Source organism: Mobula hypostoma, chromosome 7 (genome assembly GCF_963921235.1).
Source record: "Mobula hypostoma chromosome 7, sMobHyp1.1, whole genome shotgun sequence".
Taxonomy (NCBI): Eukaryota; Metazoa; Chordata; class Chondrichthyes; order Myliobatiformes; family Myliobatidae; genus Mobula; species Mobula hypostoma.
In genome coordinates this window covers 84,742,569-84,766,789 of record NC_086103.1, presented here as the reverse complement: position 1 = coordinate 84,766,789, position 24,221 = coordinate 84,742,569, and the positions used below count along the sequence as shown (strand labels likewise).

General features: G+C 42.0%; 1 protein-coding gene across 1 annotated transcript in view; it reads left to right on the top strand.

The window, feature by feature from the left end:
• clint1a (clathrin interactor 1a) overlaps positions 1-20,211 on the top strand; it is a 199,601-nt gene extending 179,390 nt beyond the window's left edge. Inside the window, exons 11-12 of the mRNA XM_063053688.1 lie at positions 9,937-10,141; positions 16,181-20,211. Coding sequence (XP_062909758.1) covers positions 9,937-10,141; positions 16,181-16,551 — 576 coding nt within the window. The 3' untranslated portion in view covers positions 16,552-20,211. The remainder of the gene's footprint in view (positions 1-9,936; positions 10,142-16,180) is intronic.
• Positions 20,212-24,221: the final 4,010 nt, after the last annotated feature.

Genomic DNA, 24,221 nt, shown 5'->3' with positions numbered 1-24,221 from the left:
TCCATCTCCATCTGGGATGCAATTACACCACCAGCGTCTTCCAATCTGTTCTGGATCGATTTCTTGAGTTTCTGCTGATCCTTTCGATGGTTGGTCATTGTTTCGTCTCTCTGGATTAATTCATCAGTAAATGACCACAGTTTCAGCTCGGAATCCTGTTTCCCCGTCTCCACTTTGACGAGCGTGAACTCCAATTCTTCAATGGTTGTCTGGGGCTCCGGCACTTACCTCACATCATCCTCCCCAAGGCGAATCCAAACCCTAGGCGATCATCCACATACGCCAAAACTCCAAACACCTCCACATCCCCCATGGTCTTCCTCATGCCCTGCGGGAAGGTTGCAGGGGCTCCAGATATGCCCTATGGCATCTTTTCTGACCTGAAAAATTTAGGAGACCTATAATGGCTATCTTCTCCTTGTTGGCCTCACTCATCAGGATCTGGCAACATCCACTCCTCAGATCCCAGATCCAGCACATTAAACCACGTCGCACCATACAAACAGACCATAGCGTCTTCAGCCCTCAGGGCTATGTTCTGGTCAATGACACTGCGCCTGTTCGAAGTCCTATAATCCACATACACGCTCGCTATGTCTTCCACAGCTACAGGGTCCAGTTGCCACGACCTTTCTCACCGAGGTGTCTTCAGCGGTCAACTCCCCTCCCTTGTGGTATTTCAGAGCGTCTACTAAGAGATACTTCCCCCTCAGATACGTCCCCCAGGCTGTACTACAATCGGCTCTCGTTTAAATTTGTTACTGGCCCAAGGCTGCTACACACGTCCTCACAAGCAGCTCGAAACACTGGGTGCAGAGACAATGCCCCCATGAACTCCAGTTTCACTGACCAATAATCGTCTTCTGGATAATCACTGGCACTGGTACTCCAAATCTCCAGTGCCCTTAATGTTGTCAAGGGTAAATGCTTTAGAAACCGGTTGTAAAACGAACTGTACATCAACTTGACCTGCGCCTTGGTGTCAGGGTGGCTTTAGCATAGTTTCCATCTACCTGTAACGACACACGGGGGCGTGGTCCCTCTAAGCCTTCAGGAATAGGGTCTTTTCCTTTCGGAAGTTCCTCGGTACGTTGCTGGGAACGTGCTCTCCCAGAGACCCCAAGCCGTTCCCCCACTGGGCCTCCACTAAATTTTCTGACACCTCTCTGGTCAGCTGAACAACTGAGGGAGGGGCTGATCCCCTTTAATGATCCCCCTGGCACTGCAAGCAATTTAGCTGCCCTCCTAGCCAGAGAAGATACACTGAAAGCTTTTCCCCAATCTCCTGACACAGGTATGGAAAGCCCCCAAGGCACTGCATTTTACTTCCAGTTGATCCAGACGCATTTTCCCCCGCTTTCAGATCACTGGCAGCTGTCACTACAGGGTAATTGAACTTGACAGTTCTAACACCGTCAACAGCCCGCCAACTCAAACTTTCAACCAATCCCTGTCGCTCTCCCTCAACTGAGCACTGCCACTCATCTAACAACTGAGAGATCCGCTCCGCCCACATCTCGTACGCCTTCGCCCCTTTAGGGGTGGACAATATCCCAAAAGCCAGGCGGAGCCTTCCATAGCTGGAACATTTATTTGCAGACACTGCCTCCGAATCAGACCACTCTTTCCTCTCTCTCCTAACTGTATGGACAGCCCATGGTCCCGCCTCACCCGGGGCACCCGGGACACTGGCAGTCCCACCACCAACTCATCAGCGCTAGTCTGAACTCGAACAAAGACCTCCGGGGTACTAACAGCTACCCCACCCAACACGCATGCAGTAATAATCAGCAATTCCACAGAGACACGCATTACTAACCGCAATCCCACAGAGACACAGCAGCGCTCATTTAAACAGGGCAATTACACAGCACCCACTAAATCAAATCTCAGATGAAACCCCCAAATGTAGTCCCCTGGTAATCCTCAGGCTCGCTCAGCTCGCTGTCGTCTAGGGGGAGCAGCCTTTGGCCCCTCCAAATTGGGTAATCAAGTTTGTGTAGATGCTGTGTGATGTACCCCACCCTGCCAAATAACAGACAATACACCATATGCAATTAAATAATTACACTTTACAGATTTTACTGGAACTGTGTAATTAATAGAGATAAAATATAAAAGGAAAATAAAAGGTGCCAAACTTATCAAAGTTCTACCACTTTGTGCACAACAGTTGGAGCTCAATTAACGGGGTCTTCTTTCCACCATTTGATCCCCTCTGAACCCCTCGACCCGCCACCTGGGACCAACCATGGTGGTCGGCCAGAGGCTCCACATGAGTCTGTCTTCGTCTCCTCTCCTCGTCGAAGACCTTGGGCCTTGGACTCCAGCTTGAGGTCCGTTCCGCTGCCCAGCTTACAACATCGAGTCTCCTCTCCCTCAAAGCCCGCGAAAAGAATAGCTTACAGACACACAAGAAAGAATAACATCTATCCCAATTGGTACGTTCCGTCTCTTATCAATAATATGACCCAAACAAGCAGAGAAAGAGAGAGAACTTTCTACATCGCAGTTATTATTACAGAAAAGCCATTTTAATTATAACATAACAAAGAAGCCATTTTGTAAGCCTTCACAGTAACATAAAAGAAGAAACCCCTTACATAACAAACAAAAACAAGTAGTGAGATCATGTTCATGGGTTCAGTGTCGATTTAGAAGTCCGATGGCAGAGGCAAAGAAGCTATTCCTGAATTGCTGAGCATGTGCCTTCAGACTTCTGTCCTCCTTTCCAACGCTAACAGTGTGAAAAGAGCGTGTCCTGGGTGATGGGGATCCTTAATGATGGACGTCACCTTCCTAAGGCACTGCTCCTTGAAGGCATCTTGGATACTATGGAGGCTGGTACCCATGATAGAACTGACTAATTTTATAGTTTTCTGCAACTTATTTTGATTTTGTGCAGTGCCCCCCACCGGTGACGTAGCCAGGCACAATGCTCTCCATGGTACATTTGTTGAAGTTTTCAAGTGTATTAGTTGAAAAACTGAATCTCCTCAAACTCCTAATGAAATATAGTCGCTGTCTTGCCTTCTTTATAGTTGCATGAATATATTGCATCGAGGTTAGGTCCTCAGTTATATTGACACCCAGGAACTTGAAATTGCACATTCCCCACTTCCGATCCCACCTTGAGCATTGGTTTGTGTTCCCTTGTCTTACCCTTGATGTCCACAGTCAGGTCTTTGGTCTTACTGATGTTGAGGGCAAAGTTGTTGCTGTGACACCAGTCAAGTAACTGGTATATCTCACTCCTGTTTGCTTTTTCATCACCATCTGAAATTCTGCCAACAATGTTTGTATCATCAACAAATCTATAGATGCTGGCATACTGCTCGTGTCTTCCAGAGTAAAGACTGATGCAAAATACTTGCTCAGTTCATCTGCCATTTCTTTGTTCCCCACATTATTGTGTGACGGAAACAACACTGATTGTGGTCGGAAACGCCCACGTAGGACACTTCGGAGGAAGCCCGGGTGTAGAGCGGGGTTAACAAGTGTGATTAAGGAAATGGGGTTTTAAACTCCCTATACCAACTATCTTACTGGCGAGCATGCAGTCTCTAGTGAATAAAGTCGAACTCAGAGCTAGGGTGCGGAGTCAGTGACATTAGGACCGCGTGCGTCCTTGGTTTCACGGAATCCTGGTTAACCCCTTCCTTACTGGATGCAGCGATTCAGTTCGTTGGGTTTGCTATACACTGCCAGGACAGATCTGTAGACTCTCAAAAGCAGAGGTGGAGAAGCATGCCTCATGATCAACTCTTCTTGGTGCAAAAATATATCAGTGCTGTCCCAATTCTGCTCATCAGACCTGGAATATCTAGCAGTAAAGTGCCATCCTTTTTACCCATCACAGGAGTTCTCTGGGGTCATTTTGGTAGCAGTTTACATTCCACCTCAGGCCAATGCCAATCAGGCTTTAGATGATTTGAGCAATGGGATCAACTTGCACAAAACAGCGCACTCTTAACACCTTCACTGTGGTTTTGGGAGATTTTAACCAGGCCAGTCTGAAAAAAATCACTAAGCAACTACCATCCACAGATCACTTGCAATACCAGAGGAAACACACTGGACCATTGCTACACCACCATCAAGAATGCCTACTGTGCTACTCCACACCCTCACTTTGGGAAATTTGATCACCTAGCTGTACTTCTACGCCCTGAGTGTAGGCAGGGACTGAAGACTGCAGCACCAGCAGTGAGGACCAGAGAAGCACAGGAGTGCCTACAGGACTGCTTTGAATCTGGACTGTACTCAGGGATTCGTCTTCAAACCCGGATGTGCTGCAGTTGTTATCGACTTCATTAAAACCTGTGTGGATGTGTGTGTGCCCACAAAGACTTACTGTACATTCCCAAATCAAAAGCCGTTGATGAACCAGGAGGTACATTGTCTGCTGAAGGCTAGATCTTTGGCATTCAAGTCTGGCGACCCAGGGATGTACCAGAAAACCAAGTATGATTTGTGGAGGACTATTTCAAGGGCAAAGAGACACTTTCGAATGAGGTTGGAGGTGACATCGGATGCACGGCAACTCTGGCAAGGTCTGCAAAACATTACTTCCTACAAAGCGAAACCCAATAGCAAGAATGGCAGCGATGCTTCTCTACCAGATGAACTCAGTGTCTTCTATGCACGCTGTGAAGATCCCTGCTGCATCTGATGATACCGTGATCTCAGTCTCAGAGGCCGACATTAGGCTGTCTTTAAAGAAAGTGAACCCTTGCAAAGGCGGCAAGTCCTGATGGAATACCTGGTAGGGCTCTGAAAACCTGTGCCAACCAACTAACAGGAATTTTCAAGGACATTTTCAACCTCTCACAGCAACCCACTTGCTTCAAAAAGGCAACAATTATACCAGTACCTAAGAACAGAGGTCCCCAACCTTTTTTGCATTGTGGACCGGTTTACTATTGACAATATTCTTGCGGACCGGCCAACCGGGAGGGTGGGGGTAGGGTTGCCAACGGACAAGAGTAGCAGTCAAATGCGTTGTTTACCCAGAAAGACTACAATGGCCATGAAGCCTTGCGCGGGCACCAGTGCACATGCGCGTCGTGACCTGCCGATTCCCGCCCTGCCCACCCACCCCCCCAGCAAATCCTTTTTGGCGATTCTGTTCATCGGGGTGGGTTTTAATCACTACTGAAATATAGGCGGTAAGTGGGTAATACACTCAGTTTTGTTTCTAAAAGGGTTTATCTAACGAATTTAATATTAAACACACAACGCATGTTTTCTTCGCATGAATACAGTGATAAGTCAATTATCAGGGGAGGACAGGGGAGCTTGAAGTGTTGAACGAACTTCCAATAGAAGTGGTAGAGGCAGGTTCGATATTATCATTTAAAGAAAAATTGGAAAGGTATATGGATAGGAAAGGAATGGAAGGTTATGGGCTGTGTGCAGGTTGGCGGGACTAGGTGAGAGTAGCGTTCGGCACGGACTAGAAGGGCCGAGATAGCCTGTTTCCATGCTGTATTTTTATAGGGTCACTTATAAGTCAATAGCATCATAACATTTTAAGTAACATTTGAATATTAAACACACAGCACATAATTCCCTGTATAAATATATAAAATCATTGCAACACACCAATATTGCTGAATCAGTGGGAGCCCTGGGCTTGTTTTCCTGCAACAAGACGGTCCTATCGAGGGGTGATGGGAGACAGCGATACTCGAAGGGAGTTCCTTATGTCCAGTCTGTTCCGCAGTTTAGTTTTCGTTGCATTCATTGCAGAAAACTCCGCTTCGCAGAAAAATGATGGAAATGCAAGCAACGTTTTCAGTGCTTTCGTAGCTATCTCAGGATATTTAGCCTTGACTTTGATCCAAAATGCCGACAAAGATATTATGTCAAACATACTTTTCAGCCCATCGTCATTTACAAGCTCGAGGAGTTGATCTCCTTCCCACCCTGACACAGTTGACGCGTGGGTCACGACCTCGCATGCGTAATGGCTGATCAGTGGCTGTGACAGAGAATGAGGAAAGGTGCAGCTGACTCATATCGCTTCCTCGCGGCCCGGTGGTCGGGGACTGCTGCCTAAGAAGAATAATGTGGGCTGCTTTATTGACTACGGTAGTAGTCCACATCAACATTGATGAAATGTTTTGAGAGGTTGGTCATGACTGGACTGAACACCTGCCTCAGCAAGGACCTGGACCCATTGCAATTTGCCTATCACCACAATAGGTCAATGGCAGACGCAATCTCAATGGCTCTCCACACAGCTTTAGACCACCTGGACAACACAAACACCTACATCAGGATGCTGTTCACCGACTATAGCTCAGCATTTAATACCATCATTCCCACAATCCTGATTGAAAAGGTGCAGAACTTGAGCCTCTGTACCTCCCTCTGCAATTGGATCCTTGACTTCCTAACCGGAAGACCACAATGTGTGTAGGTTGGTGTTAACATATCCTCCTTACTGACGATCAACACTGGTGCACCTCAGGGGTGTGCTTAGCCCACTGCTCTACTCTCTATATACACTTGACTGTGTGACTAGGCATAGCTCAAATACCATCTATAAATTTGCTGACGATACAACCATTGTTGGCAGAATTTCAGGTGGCAACAAGAGGGCGTACAGGAGTGAGATATGCCAACTAGTTAAGTGCCAGGTTGTTGCTGCGGCACCAGTCTGCGTCAGTAAGACGAAAGAGCTGATTGTGGACTTCAGGAAGGGTAAGACGAAGGAACATGTACCAATCCTCACAGAGGGATCAGAAGTGGAGAGAGTGAGCAGTTTCAAGTTCCTGGGTGTCAAGATCTTTGAGGATCTAACCTGGTCCCAACACATCGATGCAGTTATAAAGAAGGCAAGACAGCAACTATACTTCATTAGGAGTTTGAAGAGATTTGGTATGTCAACAAATACATTCAAAAACTTCTATAGATGTACCGCGGAGGGCATTCTGACAGAATGCATCACTGTCTGTTATGGGAGTGGGGGCTACTGCACAGGACCAAAAGAAGCTGCAGAGGGTTGTAAATTTAGTCGGCTCCATCTTGGGTACTAGCCTACAAAGTACCCAGGACATCTTCATGGAGTGGTGTGTCAGAAAGTCAGCGTTCATTACATAACCCCTAATCCAGAATAGCTGATCCCTTAATGGGCTCAACCACAAGCTACTTTTAAATAGCTATCTTACAAGCATTCTACAGGTTCCTCCTCTTGGGATCCAGCATCAACCTGATTTTCCCAATCTACATGCATTTTGAAATCACCCATAACTATCCTAGCATTGCCCTTTTGACATGCCTTTTCTATCTCCCAATGTAATTTGTGGACCACATCCTGTTTACTGTTTGGACATCTGTATATATCTCCTATCAAGGTCTTTTTACCCTTGCAATTCCTTAACTGTAACAACAAAGATTCACATTTTTTGAGCTTATGTCACCTCTTTCTAAGGATGTTATTTTTTTCTTTACCAACAGAGCCACACCAACCCCTCTGCCTACCTGCCTGTCCTGTCGATGCAATGTGTATCCTTGGATGTTGAGCTCCCAACTATAATCTTCTTTCAGTGTTTCAGCCATGACCCAGTGATGCCCAATGTTATACCTGCCAATTTCTAAGTGCACTACAAAATCATCTACTTTATTCTGTATACTGCTTGCATTCAGATATACTACCTTCAGTCCTGTATCCAACATACTTCTTGATTTTGTCCCCCCTTTACACTGCAACTCATCCCTTCCTGACAGTCTCACTACATGTTGCTTCTGCTTGTAAACCAACAGCCCTATACTATCACACCAGTTCCCACCCCCTCATTAAATTAGTTTATACCCTCCCCAAATGCTCTAGCAATATCACTGCCCACAAGGATATTGGCATCCCTTGGGTACAGTTTGCCGGGAGGTCTTGCTTTTCAGCTTTCTACCTAGCTCCCTAAATTATTTCTTCAGGACCTCTCCACTTTTTCCACTTATGTAATTAGTGCTAATACGTAGCTAGGCTTAATGTTCATTCTCCCTCTTTAGAATATTGTGGACCTGATCCGAGATGTCTCCAACCCTGGCACCTGGGAGGCAACATACAGGTGTCTCTATAGCATATTTACTTCTCTACCTAAGGAATCCCCTATCACTATTGTAGTCCTCGTCGCTCCCCTTCTGTTATGAGCCACAGCACCAGACTCAATGCCAGAGACCTGGTTGCTGTGGCTTCCCTCTGACAGATTGACCCCCTCAACAGTATCTTAAGCAACGTGCATATTATTGAGTGGAACAACCACAGGGGTACTCTGTACCAGCTGCCAATTTTCCTTTCCTCTCCTGTCAGTCACTCATTTTCTGCCTCTGCAGCTTAAGGGTGACTACCTCCCTATAACTCCTATGTAGCATCTCAATTCCCCGTATGAGCCGAAGGTCATCAAGCTGCAGCTCCAGTTCCTTAACATGTTCTCTGAGGAGATGCAGTTCAGTGTGCCTTGTGCAGGTGTGGTTATCCAGGAGGCTGGAGGTCTCCCAGAATTCCCACATCTTACACGAAGAACACAACACAGCCCCAGAGCCAGCTCTGTGTACTAACAGACTAAGAATGAAGAAGAAACTCACCAGGTACTTACCTTACCTAAGCTTGATGAGCCAAAGCCTTCCCACTCTAACACTGGTCCACTCACAGAATGGCCACTTCATTTGTCCCTACCTTATTTTTATCTGCCCTTGCTAATGAATTGCAATTGCACTGCCAAAAAATGCCAAATCCTTTTTTAAAATTTCCCATGCCCTGACCTGCGTGAAGCCTCATGTGCCAATTCAACTATGACAGCGCTGCCAAAATAAAATATAACACTCAGATCAATCAGGAAACATAGATAGAGAAGACAATTCAAGCCTTGGTTTTAGATATTACTCTGTTCTGAGATTCTACCTGAATGGTTCATTTTTCCTCTACTATGGTGAATTTACAAACAAATTTCTGATGTTTTAAATTTTCTCAGATTTTGCTCTTCTCAATACAGGACCTGGTAGATTGCATTGTTTAATACCATATGGGGTGATACACGTAACAGAATTGAATTGTAGCTGAGCTGACAACTTGAGCTCTATTAATACTGGGCACAAAGGACTAGATTGAAATAATGTTGAACTGTTAATAATAGACATGAGATTCTGCAGATGCTGGAAATCTTGAACAAAACACACACAATGCAACAGAGCTCAGCAGGTCAGGCAGTGTCTGTGCCATCTGTTTCCTTCCATAGGTGCTGCCTTACCTACTGAGTTCCTCCAGCGTTTTATCTGTGTTAGTAATGTTGCAATTATAACTTGTTCTTGTGATTTAATTTTTGCATGAAAAACTAGGACTTAAAATATATTCTGTATATACTGGTAAGTGACTTGGAAGAGAGAGAAGCTAGAAGGTAGAATTTAATGAAGAGAGTTTTACACACCTGAGAGAAGATAAGTAATGACATTGGAATCGCCACGTAAACAATTTGGTACTACACTTGTGAAGGATTTAAAATAATTTCAGCCATTAATTTGTGCATTGTTTTATTTTTTAATGTTCTTCTTCCCCTCTCGCTAAGGTGGACTTTAGATGGCTTATATTTCACCAAATATCTGTAGCCGCCTTTGTATCACTCCTTTTCATGGTTATGTTTAAGCAATAGTGAGAAACAATTCAAAATTGTTCTTGACCAACATTTCCTTCCAGGTACAGCCCATGGGATAGAATGGGAAAGTGAGGATCATATTTCAGTTAGCTTCAACAAGGGCTGCATGACTGGCTATCTAGTGCATCAGATGTTAACCCTAGGTTCTTCTACCCTGTGGTGCTTTGTACTGCATATTCCAGGACACTTAGCAGTGTTGAGGAGATCAGAGAGAAAAGATGAGGAAGGATGCGTCCAATTTTCAGTGTTCTATGGTAGTTAACAAACTAATGTTCTTTCTCAGCCTTTGCAGATGTTACCCACACCTTTGACAAGGCCTAATGCAATCCCCACACAAAATATGCAGGAGAACCAGAAAGTAGTCAAGCCATCTTTGCCTTCCACCTGGTCAGATCCAAGTGTTAATATCAGTCTGGACTTTCTCACACCTGGCATGCAACCTCCCAAACCCCAGCAACCATCACTAAACACCATGATGCAGCAGCAAGGTAATGCATTTTAAAATATATTAAAAAATCAGAAGAAAGACTTGCATTCATTTGATAAACAATTTGTACTTGCTTTTAGTCAGCTGTTTTGTAAGGGATTGTTGGCTAACTACCACCTGCATTTTAGCTTGTACTAATTTCTGCTCCATTTAAAAGTCATACAAGCTACAGATTGGATACTAACACATCTAACCTTTCATTTCTGTCACTGGACTCCACGCTATGAAAAGGCTACTTTGGTGTTCTGAAGGAAAGGCCTCAGGATGTGCTACCTGAAGCCTACTTGTAGTGTAATCTATTTTGTGAATGTGTCTTTGCTATGGATGATCAGCTTAGCCAATCCAATGTATTGGATAAGAATAGTGCAGGAAGTCACTGTGGCTGTCGGCTTCAGGAAATGGGCCAGGTCCAGCATAATTTGGGCCTTTGATCCCAGAATATCTCCAAATGATCTACAGCCACTGAAGAACATTTGTTAAAGTGTTGTCACTGATAGAAGATGTTAGAAACATAGAAAACCTACAGCACAATACAGGCCCTTTGGCCCACAAAGCTGTGCCCAATGTGTCCTTACCTTAGAACTACCTAGGCTTTACTCATAGCCCTCTATTTTTCTAAGCTCCAGGTACCCATCTAGGAGTCTCTTAAAAGACCCTATTGTTTCCGCCTCCACCACTGCCCTGGCGGCCCATTCAATGCACTCACCACTCTCTGCATAAAAAAGCTTACTCCTGACATCTCCTCTGTACCTACTTCCAAGCACCTTAAAACTATGCTCTCTCATGCTAGCCATTTCATCCCTGGGGAAAAGCCTCTGACTATCCACACGATCAATGCCTCTCATTATCTTGAACACCTCAATCAGGTCACCTCTCATCCTCCATCGCTCCAAGGAGAAAAGGCCAAGTTCACTCAACCTATTCTCATAAGGCATGCTCTCCCATCCAGGCAACATCCTTGTAAATCTCCTCTGCACCCTGTCTATGGTTTCCACATCCTTCCTGTAGAGAGGGAACCAGAACTGAGCACAGTACTCCAAGTGGGGTCTGACCAGAGTCACCTGCAACATTACCTCTTGGCTCTTAAACTCAGTCCCACGATTGATGAAGGCCAATGCACAGTATGCCTTCTTAACCACAGAGTCAACCTGCATAGCAGCTTTGAGTGCCCTATGGACTTGGACTCCGAGATCCCTCTGATCCTCCACACTGCCAAGAGTCTTACTATTCATGCTATATTCTGCCAACATATTTGACCTACCAAAGTGAACCACCTCACACTTATCTGGGTTGAGCTCCATCTGCCACTTCTCAGCCCAGTTTTGCATCCTGTCAGTGTCCCGCTGTAACCTCTGACAGCCCTCCACACTAACAACAACACACCCAACCTTTGTGTCATCATCAAATTTACAGACCCATCCCTCCACTTCCTCATCCAGGTCATTTATAAAAATCCACAATGAGTAGGGGTCCCAGAACAGATCCCTGAGGCGCACCACTGGTCACTGACCTCCATGCAGAAAATGACCTGTCTACAACCACTCTGCCTTCTGTGGGCAAGCCAGTTCTGGATCCACAAAGCAATGTCCCCTTGAATCCCATGTCTCCTTACTTTCTCGATAAGCCTTGCATGGGGTACCTTATCAATTGCCTTGCTAAAATCCATATACACTACATCTAATGCTCTATCTTCATCAATGTGTTTAGTCACATCCTCAAAATATTCAATCAGGCTCATAAGGCACAACCTGCCTTTGACAAAGCCATGCTGACTATTCCTAATCATATTATGCCTCTCCAAGTGTTCATAAATCCTGCCGCTCAGGATCTTCTCCATCAACTTGCCAACCACTGAAGTAAGACTCACTGGTCTATAATTTCCTGGGCTATCTCTACTCCCTTTCTTGAATAAGGGAGCAACATCCGCAACCCTCCAATCCTCCGGAACCTCTCCTGTCCTCATTGATGATGCAAGGATGATTGCCAGAGGCTCAGCAATCTCCTCCCTCGCTTCCCACAAGTAGCCCTGGGTACATCCAGTCCAGTCCCGGTGACATATCCACCTTGATGCTTTCCAAAAGCTCCAGCACATCCTCTTCCTTAATATCTACATGCTCAAGCTTTTCAGTCCGCTGCAAATTATTCCTACAATCGCCAAGATCTTTTTCTGTAGTGGATATTGAAGCAAAGTATTCATTAATTACCTCTGCTATCTCCTCCGGTTCCATACACACTTTTCCACTGTCGCACTTGATTGGTCCTATTCTCTCGTGTCTTATCCTCTTGCTCTTCACATACTTGTAGAATGCCTTGGGGTTTTCCTTAATCCTGCCTGCCAAGGCCTTCTCATGGCCCCTTCTGGCTCTCCTAATTTCATTATTAAGTTCCTTCCTGCTCGCCTTATAGTCTTCTAGATCTATCATTACCTAGTTTTTTGAACCTTTCGTAAGCTCTTCTTTTCTTCTCGACTAGATTTACAACAGCCTTTGTACACCACAGTTCTGTACCCTACCATCCTTTCCCTGTCTCATTGGAATGTACCAATGCAGAACTCCACGCAAATATCCCCTGAATATTTGCCACATTTGTTCCATACGTTTCCCTGAGAACATCTTTTTCCAATTTATGCTTCCAAGTTCCTGCCTGATAGCCTCATATTTCCCCTTACTCCATTAAGTGTTTTTTCTAACTTGTCTGTTCCTATCCTTCTCGAATGCTATGGTAAAGGAGATAGAATTGTGATCACTCTCTCCAAAATGCTCTACCACCGAGAGATCTGACACCTGACCAGGTTCATTTCCCAATACCAAAGCAAGTACAGCCTCTCCTCTTATAGGATTATCTACATATTGTGTCAAGAAACCTTCCTGAACACACCTAACAAACTCCACCCCATCTAAACCCCTCACTCTGGGGACATGCCAATTAATATTTAGGAAATTAAAATCTCCCACCATGACAACCATGTTATTATTACTCCTTTCCAGAATCTGTCTCCCTATCTGCTGCTCGATGTCCCTGTTACTACTGAGTGGTCTATATAAAAAAAAACAACCAGTAGAGTTATTGACCCCTTCCTGTTTCCATCTTCCACCCACAGAGACTCGGTAGACAACCCCTCCATGACTTCCTCCTTTTCTGCAGCCGTTGAACCAGTTCTCTTTAGAAGGTTACAATTAAAACTGATTGTGTCGTTCTTTTGGGTTTTGCATTCTGATCAAACATTGCTGCGTTGAAATGATATTCTTAACCACAAGCCTAATGACATTGAAACAGTGTGGAGCTGTTAATGGAAAGGATGGGATGAGCTTCTCACAGTAATATGGGGTTGGTGGCTATAGTGGATAAGCCTCTCTGTCAGAATATTATTCATATTTCTGTTACTAACTGAAAAATAATTCATTGCAGTGATATAACTTGATCTAACATGGTGGCTGTAAGTTGCTATTTATTAAAATGCAAAAATATTCCAAAAGTAATGTCAAACTTACCATTCTACTCCTTGCATCACTGGGAGTCATTCTTTTGTAAATCATTTATAACGACAAAGGGAAACATTTACTAAGGTCTCAGTTGGGGCTCTAATTATAGCTATCAATCTTCTTTGCATGCTTTATAATGTTTTTGTTATTGCCTGTTGAGGCTGGGAATGTAATGCTGCTTTTTGCTGCTTTAAGAATTCCTAGTTCCATTAGGATTCTTTGTTTACCTAACATATTGCCAGGGCCAGCTGAGTGGTGGCCTGCATCATCCATTGACTTCAGTGGCTGCCCTCAAAAATTCCTGGTCCAATGACAAATTTTGCATCCTTAATTATTGAAAAATGATTAAGTGATTGTGCTGCACTGCAAGTGACATAACAGGCATATAAAATGCATTGAAGGATACTCACATTTCAAAGATAAATTGAAGCCATGAAGTTGATTCTTTCAGCTGGTATCGAATATGCTGTATATTGTGGTTATATTTCTCGATATAATTCTTGGGCACGTGGTCGAGTAGTTAAGGCATTGGATTAACGATCTGAAGGTTGTGGGTTCGAGCCCCCAGCCAAGGTGGCGTGTTGTGTCCTTGAGCAAGGCACTTAACCACACAGTGCTCTGCGACAGCACTGGTGCTAAGCCGTATTGGCCCTTGCCCTTCCCTTGGACAACATCGGTGTCATGGAGAGGGGAGACTTGCAGCATGGGCAACTGCCGGTCTTCCATACAATCTTGCCCAGGTCTGTGCCCTGGAGAGTGAAGACTTTCCAGGCACAGATCCATGGTCTTGCAAGACTAATGGATGCCGTAAAATTTAAAAAAATTCTTCCTGACATTGATCAGAAGCTGTGCATTCAATAGGCTAAATGAAAAGTAGCATGCAAAAGCCCTTTTAGTTAATACTTAAAACTAGCTCTGCTCTGTAATGGTGACCTAGACACTAATTTATTGCAAAAACCTTTTTGCTTCATTAATTTTCTTCAGGAAAGAATATCTGCTACCCTTTCCCAATTTGCTATGAAAAACTAAAATTATTCAGTTCAGGAGCAATTGAGTTTGGTCAATAAATATTGACAATGTCTGTATTCCAAAACCACTTTTTTAAAATTACAAGAGACAAATGCAGTACTTTGCGAGTTGAATAGAGGTAATACTAGCACCTGCAATCAGATTAATTGTTTTCCATTATAAGATCATATGACATAGGAGCGGAATTAGGCCATCTGGCCCATCGAGTCTGCTGCACCATTCAGTCGTGGCCGATCCTTATTTTTGTTCTCCTCCTCAACCCCAGTTCCTGGCCGCCTCCCCGTAACCGTTGATGCCATGTCCAATCAAGAACCTATCAATCTCTGCCTTAAATACTCCCAAAGACCTGGCCTGCACAGCTGCATGTGGCAACAAATTCCACAAATTCTCCACCCTTTGACTAAAGAAATTTCTCTGCATCTCAGTTTTGAAAGGGCATCCCTCTATCTTGAGGCTGTGCCCTCTTGTCCTAGACTCTCCCACCATGGGAAACATCCTTTCCACATCTACCCTGTCTAGGCCTTTCAACATTCGAAAGGCTTCAATGAGATTCCCTCCTCATCCTTTTGAATTCCATTGAGTACAGACGCAGAACCATCAAACGTTCCTGGTATGATAACCCTTTCGTTCCTGGAATCATCCTTGTGAACCTCCCCTAGACTCTCTCCAATGCCAGCACATCTTTTCTAAGATGAGGGGCCCAAAACTGTTCACAATACTCAAAGTTAGGCCTCACCAGTGCCTTATAAAATCTCAGCATCTTGTATTCTAGACCTCTTGATCCCATAGTCAGCTCAACGACAAAGTGCTCTAAAAAGCCATCTCTTAGGCATTCAACAAACTCTGTCTCTTGAGATCCATCACCAACTTGATTTACCCAATTGACTTGCATGTTAAAATCTCCCATGACTACCATAACATTGCCCTTTTGACTTGCCTTTTCTATTTCCTGTTGTAACCTGTGTTCCACCTCCCAGCCACTGCTGGGAGGCCTGTATATAACTGCCATCGGGATCCTTTTACCCTTGCAGTTTCTTAACTCGACCTACAAGATTCAACATCTTCCAATCCTCTATTACATCTGCTTACCTTCCTATCCCTCTGATATAACATGTAACCTTGGACAGTCAACTCCCAACTACAACCATCCTTCAGCCATGATTCAGTGATGTCCACAACATCATTCCTGGCGATCTGTAATAGTGCAACAAGATCATCCACCTTATTTCTTATACTATGTGCACTTCGGTGCAACACCTTAAGTACTGTATTTGCTAGCCTTTCTGATTCTGCATCCCTAATGTACAGATACTTAGCCTGTTGGCTGCAACTAAGTCCCATCACCTGCCTGTCCTTCCTGACAGTCTGACTGCATGCTACCTTTACTTTTTTACCATTTGTCCTATCCTGAGTCCCTTCACTCCTGTTCCAATCCCCTGTCAAATTAGTTTAACTGATCCATTTAGAAAAGAATATTAAAAGAGAAGCTTTTTTAAAAAAAAACATCTAATCTGTACTTCTTTTTGCAGGCGCACAGCAACCTGTGAACCTTATGACCCAGAGCTTTTCCTCCATATCCATTAACTCACCAACCAGTGTGATGCCTCCACGACCTCCAGGAACATCATCTTTGATGGCTAACAATGTGCCTGTGGGCATGGGGATGCAAAATATGATGGGGACTGGTACTGTAGGGATGAATCCAATGGGTGTTCCTCAGAGCAGTATGATGAACCAAGGAATGATGGGAATGAACATGGGAATGGCTCCAGTTGGCATGACCATGACGGGTTCCATGGGCATGGGTGTTCCTGCCATGGGTCTCAGTGCCAGTATGACGCCTGCAGTGGTGCAATCCAAGCAAGATGCCTTTGCCAATTTTGCCAACTTTAGCAAATGAAAAGGCTGGAAAGACTCCAATATCTAGATAAAGGTGTGAAGGCTGCACAAAATAGTACTTGAAACACATGAAGATAGGCTGTCTTAAATTTTTATAGCTATAAAGAACAAGTTTTGTGAAGAAAATGGCATATTTTGTATGGGGAGGAATCTAGTAGTTGGCAAGATCTGTGCTATGAAATGTGTATGTCTGTTCCTATCAGCGGTTATTGAAGTAAAATCCCTTTCATTGGCATCTTGTTTGTGAGATACACCTTGAAAGCCTTTTTAAATCTTATTGAATTTTATCTTTATTGAAATCAAAGGCCAGGCAGGATTACATGGATTAGGAAAAGCAGTTCATATCAAAAAAAATTGTACCTATCTAAATGGCCTTTGATTCAGGTTCCCAACAAAACCATTAAATACCAGACTAGAATCATTAAGTTTTGTTGTTCTTTACCTCTTTACCTGAACACAATCAAACTTCAGCAACTCGATAATCAATTTGTGTATATATCCTTTACTTTACAAATGAATGCAAACCTATTAAAAAGGTCTACCTAAGGTACCAAAAATAATAAACCTGATTACTGGAATGTAAATAGTTTGGAGGTATGTTCCAGTCTTAATAGATGAAATCAAATCCTTTATCATACAAATGTCTTTATTAATAATTAATAAATGGTGGTAGTTGCAGCTTTTAATCTAGTTTGTTTTTCCCCTTTCTTTAATGGTGATGTTAACAGTTTCATAACATAGGATAGAGGAAGGGGAAGAACAACTCAAGCAGTGGTTATATGCACAGATCGTGGTCAAATTAATGTTCCCATTTTCCACAAGAGCACCCTACACCCAGAAATCTTTCCATCCCCTTAGCTACATAAGCAAGCTGTGTACCCAAGACATTCCTCTCTGCTAAACTCACGCTTGTTTCCACAATGACACAAAAGAGAAATGTGGACACTATAATTTTCCTTTTTCTTTCTCTGGTTTGCAAATATTTTTTGGCCTTGATCACTGCTGAATTATGACGTGGTAGTCTACAATGCAAAGCTATGTTTTCTGTTAGTTGAATGGGAATCACTAATCACCAGTGATGTTAAATTTCAGGCTTCCCAACCTACAGAGGAGTAAAAGAAATGTTTCAATTGTATTATGACAACGATTCATTAAAACCTTCTACTTAAAATCTTTTATGCCCTTTTATGACTTTGTATTGAGATATTGATGGAAAAATCATATGGAAGTAATTTTAATGAATAATTCATATTGCCTTAATGATATTTTGCTTTTGTCCCTTTTTCAATGAAAGAGATTCAGCATTCAAAATTTAAAGAGGAGAGATGCTTTGACCTAGTCCAAACCTAATTCTCCCATCTGCAACATTTACATTTAGACATAAATTAATGCTCATCAAATTTACTATAATGAAAAGTTATTTGTTTCCTAACTAAGCAATGAAGGGTGTAATTAACAGACTCCACTTTTTAAACATTCAGCAATTCAATGGGATCAGAGAATAAAAGCGTTCATGTACAGTTACATCAAAATAAACAGTGCATGTTTCAGCAGCTTTAAGGCTGTCAGTAGTTTCTTTATTCTTTAGTTGCTAAATAATTTCCATGAAACTATTCCAGAGAAGAGGCCACCTTTCATGTTGATTGAGGTACAAGTCATTTTCAATATTGTTACTTTTAATACTAATTCAAGCTTGTGTTTGTCAGGAGCAGAATTCTAGAATAGTGTGAGATTTTTGCTAGTGTTCGATTTATCTTCTGGTCTGGCAACAGATGTTTCTGCAGTAACAATATTTTACCCTGAGAATTTCAAAGTTCAAAGAATATTTTATTATCAAAGTACATATATGTCACCATATACAACCCTGAGATTCATTTTCTTGTGGGCCTACTTGGCAAATCTATAGAATAGTAACTGTAGCAGGATCGATGAAAGACCAACCCGAGTGTGGAAGACACTAATCTGCAAAAATGTAAATATAAATAAATAGCAATAATGAGATAGAGTCTTTGAAGTGAGATCATTGGTTGTAGCAACACAGACAAGATACTGGAGGAACTCAGCAGGCCAGGCAGCATTTATGGAAAAAAATACAGGCGACGTTTTGGGCCAAAACCATTCAGCAGTACTCATTGGTTGTAGGAACATCTCAATGATGGAGCAAAAGAAGCTGAATGTAGTTATCCCCTTTTATTCAAGAGGCTGATGGTTGAGGGGAAGTAACTGTCCTTGAATCTGGTGGTGTGAGTCCTGAGGCTCTTGTACCTGATGGCAACAACATGACTTGGCTGGTAGTGATCTCTGAAGATTGATGCTGCCATCCCACGACAGTGAATTTGAATATGGCATTGAAGCTATGCTTAGCCACACAGTCATAGGGGTAAAGCAAGTAGAGCAAAGGTCTTTGAGCTTATTGATTAGTTTTGAGGGTATGATGGTATTGAATGCTGTGTTGTCAATAAAGAGCATTCTGATGTATGCATCTCTGCTGTTCAGATGTTCCGGGGTTGAGTGAAGAGCCAATTAAACATACTGCATGGAAGAAATCAGTAACACATAGTTCTGTGTTTTCTGCTCACTAAAATTGAGGAAAGTGAAATCATCACAGTGTCCATATATTGGTGGGGAAGGAAAGCAAAGGCGCAGAGAAAAGCAGCAAATAATGCGACTAGGTTTTATCTCTTAAAATTGGGCTGGGTTTGGAGATGATTTTATTTTATTTCTGTCTGCTACAGGTTAGAGGTTGTTTGGGAGTAGGTCACAGTTGTTCAATTTGCACAAGTTACAGAAACAGTACATGAATGAATCAAATATTTCAAGGGCTCTTCTACAAACCAGTGCACTGTTTCCTGCAGTGCCACAGCAAGGAGTCATAGAAAGAACTTGATCAGTATTGTAGTTTATTTCTGATGTTACCACTTTCCTCCATTACATACAGGTAGTCACCCATGTTTGTTTTTGCTGCATTTCTCCCTTCCTTTAAATTTTGATACTCAAAATAAATGGCATAACTGATTTTAAACTTAAGATGTTTTAATGGTTTAGTAGTTTATCATGGCTTTTAAAATGCAATGATATTTTTCCATCAGTGGTTTTTATTTAACAAAACATTTGTGCCTAATCCCATGAGTAAGGCTTGTGTGAGTTTGATTATACAAAACACATTCTCTCTTTAATGTAATGTCATTAACCATGAAGAATTCTCTGTATCTCTAATAGAATCCAGATGTCAACTTTACAAGCAAAGTGATAGAAAACCAAAAGTACTGAAAAGAATTATTTAAAATAAGTATTCGCCAGCATCTGCTACTCCTGGTTCTCAAGTTGTATTTGAGTCTGGAAATAATACTGGGTAAAACCACGAATGTTCTATAGAAAGAGAATTTTGATGGAGTGTCTATACCTCTTGCTGTCTGCTGGAAGAATGATCTTTGTCAATACCATTCTTATGCCAGTGCTCTGAATTGTTTATTTTGCACCAGATGAACTGTGATCTTTCACCTTGGTTGGGGTGGGGGTGGGGGGGAAGAGGAATAATATGAAATGCTGATCTTTTAATAAATCCCATCCTTGAATCAGAAACATGCTTTTGCATAAACCAATGTAACATTTTGAAATTATACTTTGAGTCAAAAATAAAACAAATGATACCTAAGACCCTTTACTTGAGGTGCAATTCTCTTTCCAACACAGAGCAATCTGCACATTTGTGTTCTACCAGTTAATTTCATTCAAGGGCTGACTTGTGCATTTTTGATGTTCTTTTCCAAGTGCACTTCAGACATTTGTGAAAAGCAAGATCTTTATAACACTACAGTCTGGAGAAATACTGAGATGACATACTTTATGTTTTAAATGTTAAAGATGCATTTGGGCCACAGTTGCTGAGAAATGAGATTTTTAAAAGCCCTGTCATACTGTATGAAACTCTTAACCAGCTTTTAAATTGAATGCCATAGTGGGCATGGTTCTCAGAAATACAAGTATGTTGTAAGAAGCTGAATAGCTACAGATACCATCTGGTATCCTTGCAGCTAGCAATCTAGTAAGCACGCGTCTAATCAATGGAACTACTTTATTAATAATCTAGTGCCTATAGGAAAAATCATTGGCCATTACGATTGGAGTTGATTTGTAAATCATCGCTTCAAGCTGAACCAAATTAGTGAATTACAAGTTTTAGGGGAAATTAATTGTTTCTGGCTTGTTTAGTGACCTAATCAGGCAAGGTTTTTTCAATCACCACCCATGAGTACAGTTCAGTCAAAGCTGCAGTTACTCTAACACAAGTGTTCCTATCCCTCCCTCGGCTGTAGCTCACCAGTACCAGTACAACTATCACCAACTGAACAGTTCTACTGAACACTTAAGTTCCTAACGCTCACATGGCCTTTGAATCACAGCCCTCCATCCCAACTGAACAAATCCACTTGCATTAGCTGGGTTAATAAATTAATAAAAACTTAAATTAGTGCTACTTTATGCAGTGGAACCATCATGTACTTGAGTAACAGGTGATGGACTTGGCAAAATTGTAAGGTCCACAGTTGCTTTATTCAAATAGTGGCATCTGGAGCAGTAGTTCAATTACCCTCTCTTTTTTACATAGATATAGATAGACTGTAAATATCGCAAACATTTGCTGAAATCTCAGGGACAATACATAAAGGCTGCATGTCAATTAGAGTTGGATATTATAGTCCTATGTTGGAGAAGTCTGCCAGCCTGGAAATGAGGATGCTCCATATCTTAAATTTCAAGTGTGTTAGGCAGCAAATGGCTGCCGAGTCTCAGGTTTTCAGATGTATTAGTGGAAGAATGACCCAATTAGTTAAATAAACATTGGACAACAAAGATTTTGTTTCCTGAATACTTTTGGGTGCATCTTATAGATTTTCGGCTGCTGATGATGAAATTTCCCTATCATGCACCATTTTTTTTGTAATTGTTTTTTTCAATTCATAACTCTTCAACTAAAATGTTGCCCACAATGTAAGCTGAAAAGTTTTCTGTCTTGTCTAGGCATGCTAGGCAGGGTAGATGCTGCATTGGATTTAGATGAAAATTGGTTCGCAGTCACATAGATGCACGTGTTCTCTGCACAAAGAATATTATGTGTAGTCATTATGATAAAGTAACTGTATTCTCAGGAGTATTTATGATAGCAAAATGTCTTGCCAATAATGCAACAGCTACAATTTTTTTTTATATGCTTCAATCTCAAAGACAGAGCATGACTGATTAAGAAAGCTCTACTTTCGGTGTAAAAGATTGGCGACCAAGACAAAGCCTGGGCTCCACATGTTTGTTGTATTTCCATTTAGATTTCTCTGCAAATCTTGGCACTGTCAGTGACAAGCATGGTAAAAGGTTTCACCAGGACATTGTGATCATTGAGAAACAGTATCAGGGCAACTGGAATCCATTCAATGCTGGTTGATCTTTGTTGGACTCTTAAGTGAGAAGCCTCAGACTCAAGAGTATAAATAGAAGTCGTCAACAAAACATTTTAGTTTAGTTGAACTATTGCAAAGCGTCAGCATCATTATGCAATTAAGCATATTGTATTCCATAAAAGTTGATTGCTTGTCTCTCCTGTAATATAAGTAGTCTGTAATTATATTTGTGTTCAGCTTCAAGCAGTCTATCATAACTGCAAAAAAATTCCAAGGAAGTAACACTTTCAAAAAAATTTGTTATCCAGTTTAATGAAATATTAACAGTGAAATGTCATTTGATTTAAATTAAGAACTCCTCAAATACTATTGAAAGCTATATGTAGTATAGTAAGGTTTGATTTGCACAGCAAAAGCATGTAGGATCCTGACGAAGGGTCTCGGCCTGAAACGTCGACTGCACCTCTTCCTACAGATGCTGCTTGGCCTGCTGCGTTCACCAGCAACTTTGATGTGTGTTGCTTGAATTTCCAGCATCTGCAGAATTCCTGTTGTTAGGATTTGAATATTGTGTTTTTGGTGTTGGGGATAACTGTACAGTCCATGGGTTACCACAGATATGTAATTTTTCTATTATTTCAAGGAATATTTAATCCAAATAAGAACTTTAGAATCTGTAAAGTTAACATCCCTCTGTAGCTGATGGTCAAAACAGGAGAATAGTTTAAGTTATCTTCCTATAAAAGTATTCTATTTCTATTATGGCAAAGCACTTTGCAGTAGTGAGGGTACATTTGGAAATTAGCTACCATTCAGCAAAAGTTCTCTGAGCAGCAATTGTATTAGATAATATCTTGTCATATTGGTTGAAGAGTTATCATCACTCATAGCTCTTCAGAATAATGTGGAGGAATAGTATCCACTTGAGAGATTGGCAAAGGTCAGGTCACTGGGGAACCGGGCAAGAGTTTTAAGTTGGTGTTGTGGAGTAGAATGTAGAACCTGGGGTCCATAACCATCTGACTCAGGAAAGGTGAAATTATAATTGGTATGAATTTTGATTTGATGTTAAACTGAGAAGCATTTTTGGATGTAAAACATTCCAAGGCAACACTGCAGTAGAGAATAGGCATCACTTGGCAAGTCATTCCTACTTTGAGGAATTTTAGCTACATCATTTTTAATACTAGACTTCAATTTTTCTTCCCCCATGTAAAGTTATATTGTAGGTAGACTGCCGCAGCATTCCATTCAAGGTTAATAAAGTACATGTCATTGTTTAAATACTGATTTTAAAAGAAACAATCATTTTTTTTCATGTATATACAATTGAATCTGAATGAAGTGTTCCAATCCAGCTAATGCTCTGCTGTGTTTATCTGTTGTCGGTCATCCTTTACTGCAGGCAGAAAGAAGCTGATGTTGATCATGCACAATGCAGAAGCATGGTGCACAGGGGCCAGCCACAAGACTTCAGTTAAAGTGTGTGCAGTGTGAAAATGATTCCTCTTTAGCCTGTTTGATTCTAGGGTGGTTCATTTTCTCTTCAACCTTTTAGTACAATACAAATCAGCTGCAGCCTGCAATCACTGATCCCCAAGCCTTTATCTCATTGTGATTAGTGTGGCAATAATATCAGCAGTCAACTGGATCAGAGCTTCATTTCAGAGGGGAGAACCTAAGTCCCCTTACAACCCATTGAACCTCATGCTTTCTTTGTCATGTAGTGTACTTTAACTTCCCTGTGCTCAACCTGTTAACAATTCTGTGTTGTGAACCTTCCATATTGTTCCTGATGGGAATTGTGCAGGTCTTATTTTAGTGTCTCATTCTGGCTGCTGGAGATGTGATCCATGTGCCAGATGTTCAGCACACTAAATGTGTGGAGAATCTAGTTGTAAGTTTTAGTTTTATGTGGGAAGTAACACAATGAATTACTTTTTTAGTTGCCACACGGACTTCCACTTCCAAAGTGGCATTTGTATACCACAATAGAAAACTCTAGGAAAAGGACAAATTATCTGTTGCTTGGTACACTCACTACTGAAGAATAATGTATGATGATAATGCAAGGTGTAAACTTAAGTTTGCTGGACCAATAACCACACCACAAACAGTTCTTTACTTTATTCTTTTCACCAGTTTATTTGTTCAAACTCAGTCAGTGAAAAGTTGGGAGCCACACACAACAGAGGGACAGGGTTTCTCTCCCTGTGGGGGCTCGTGTCGAACCCCTAGCAGCAGGTTATATAGAGCAACATTTATACAGTTCAAA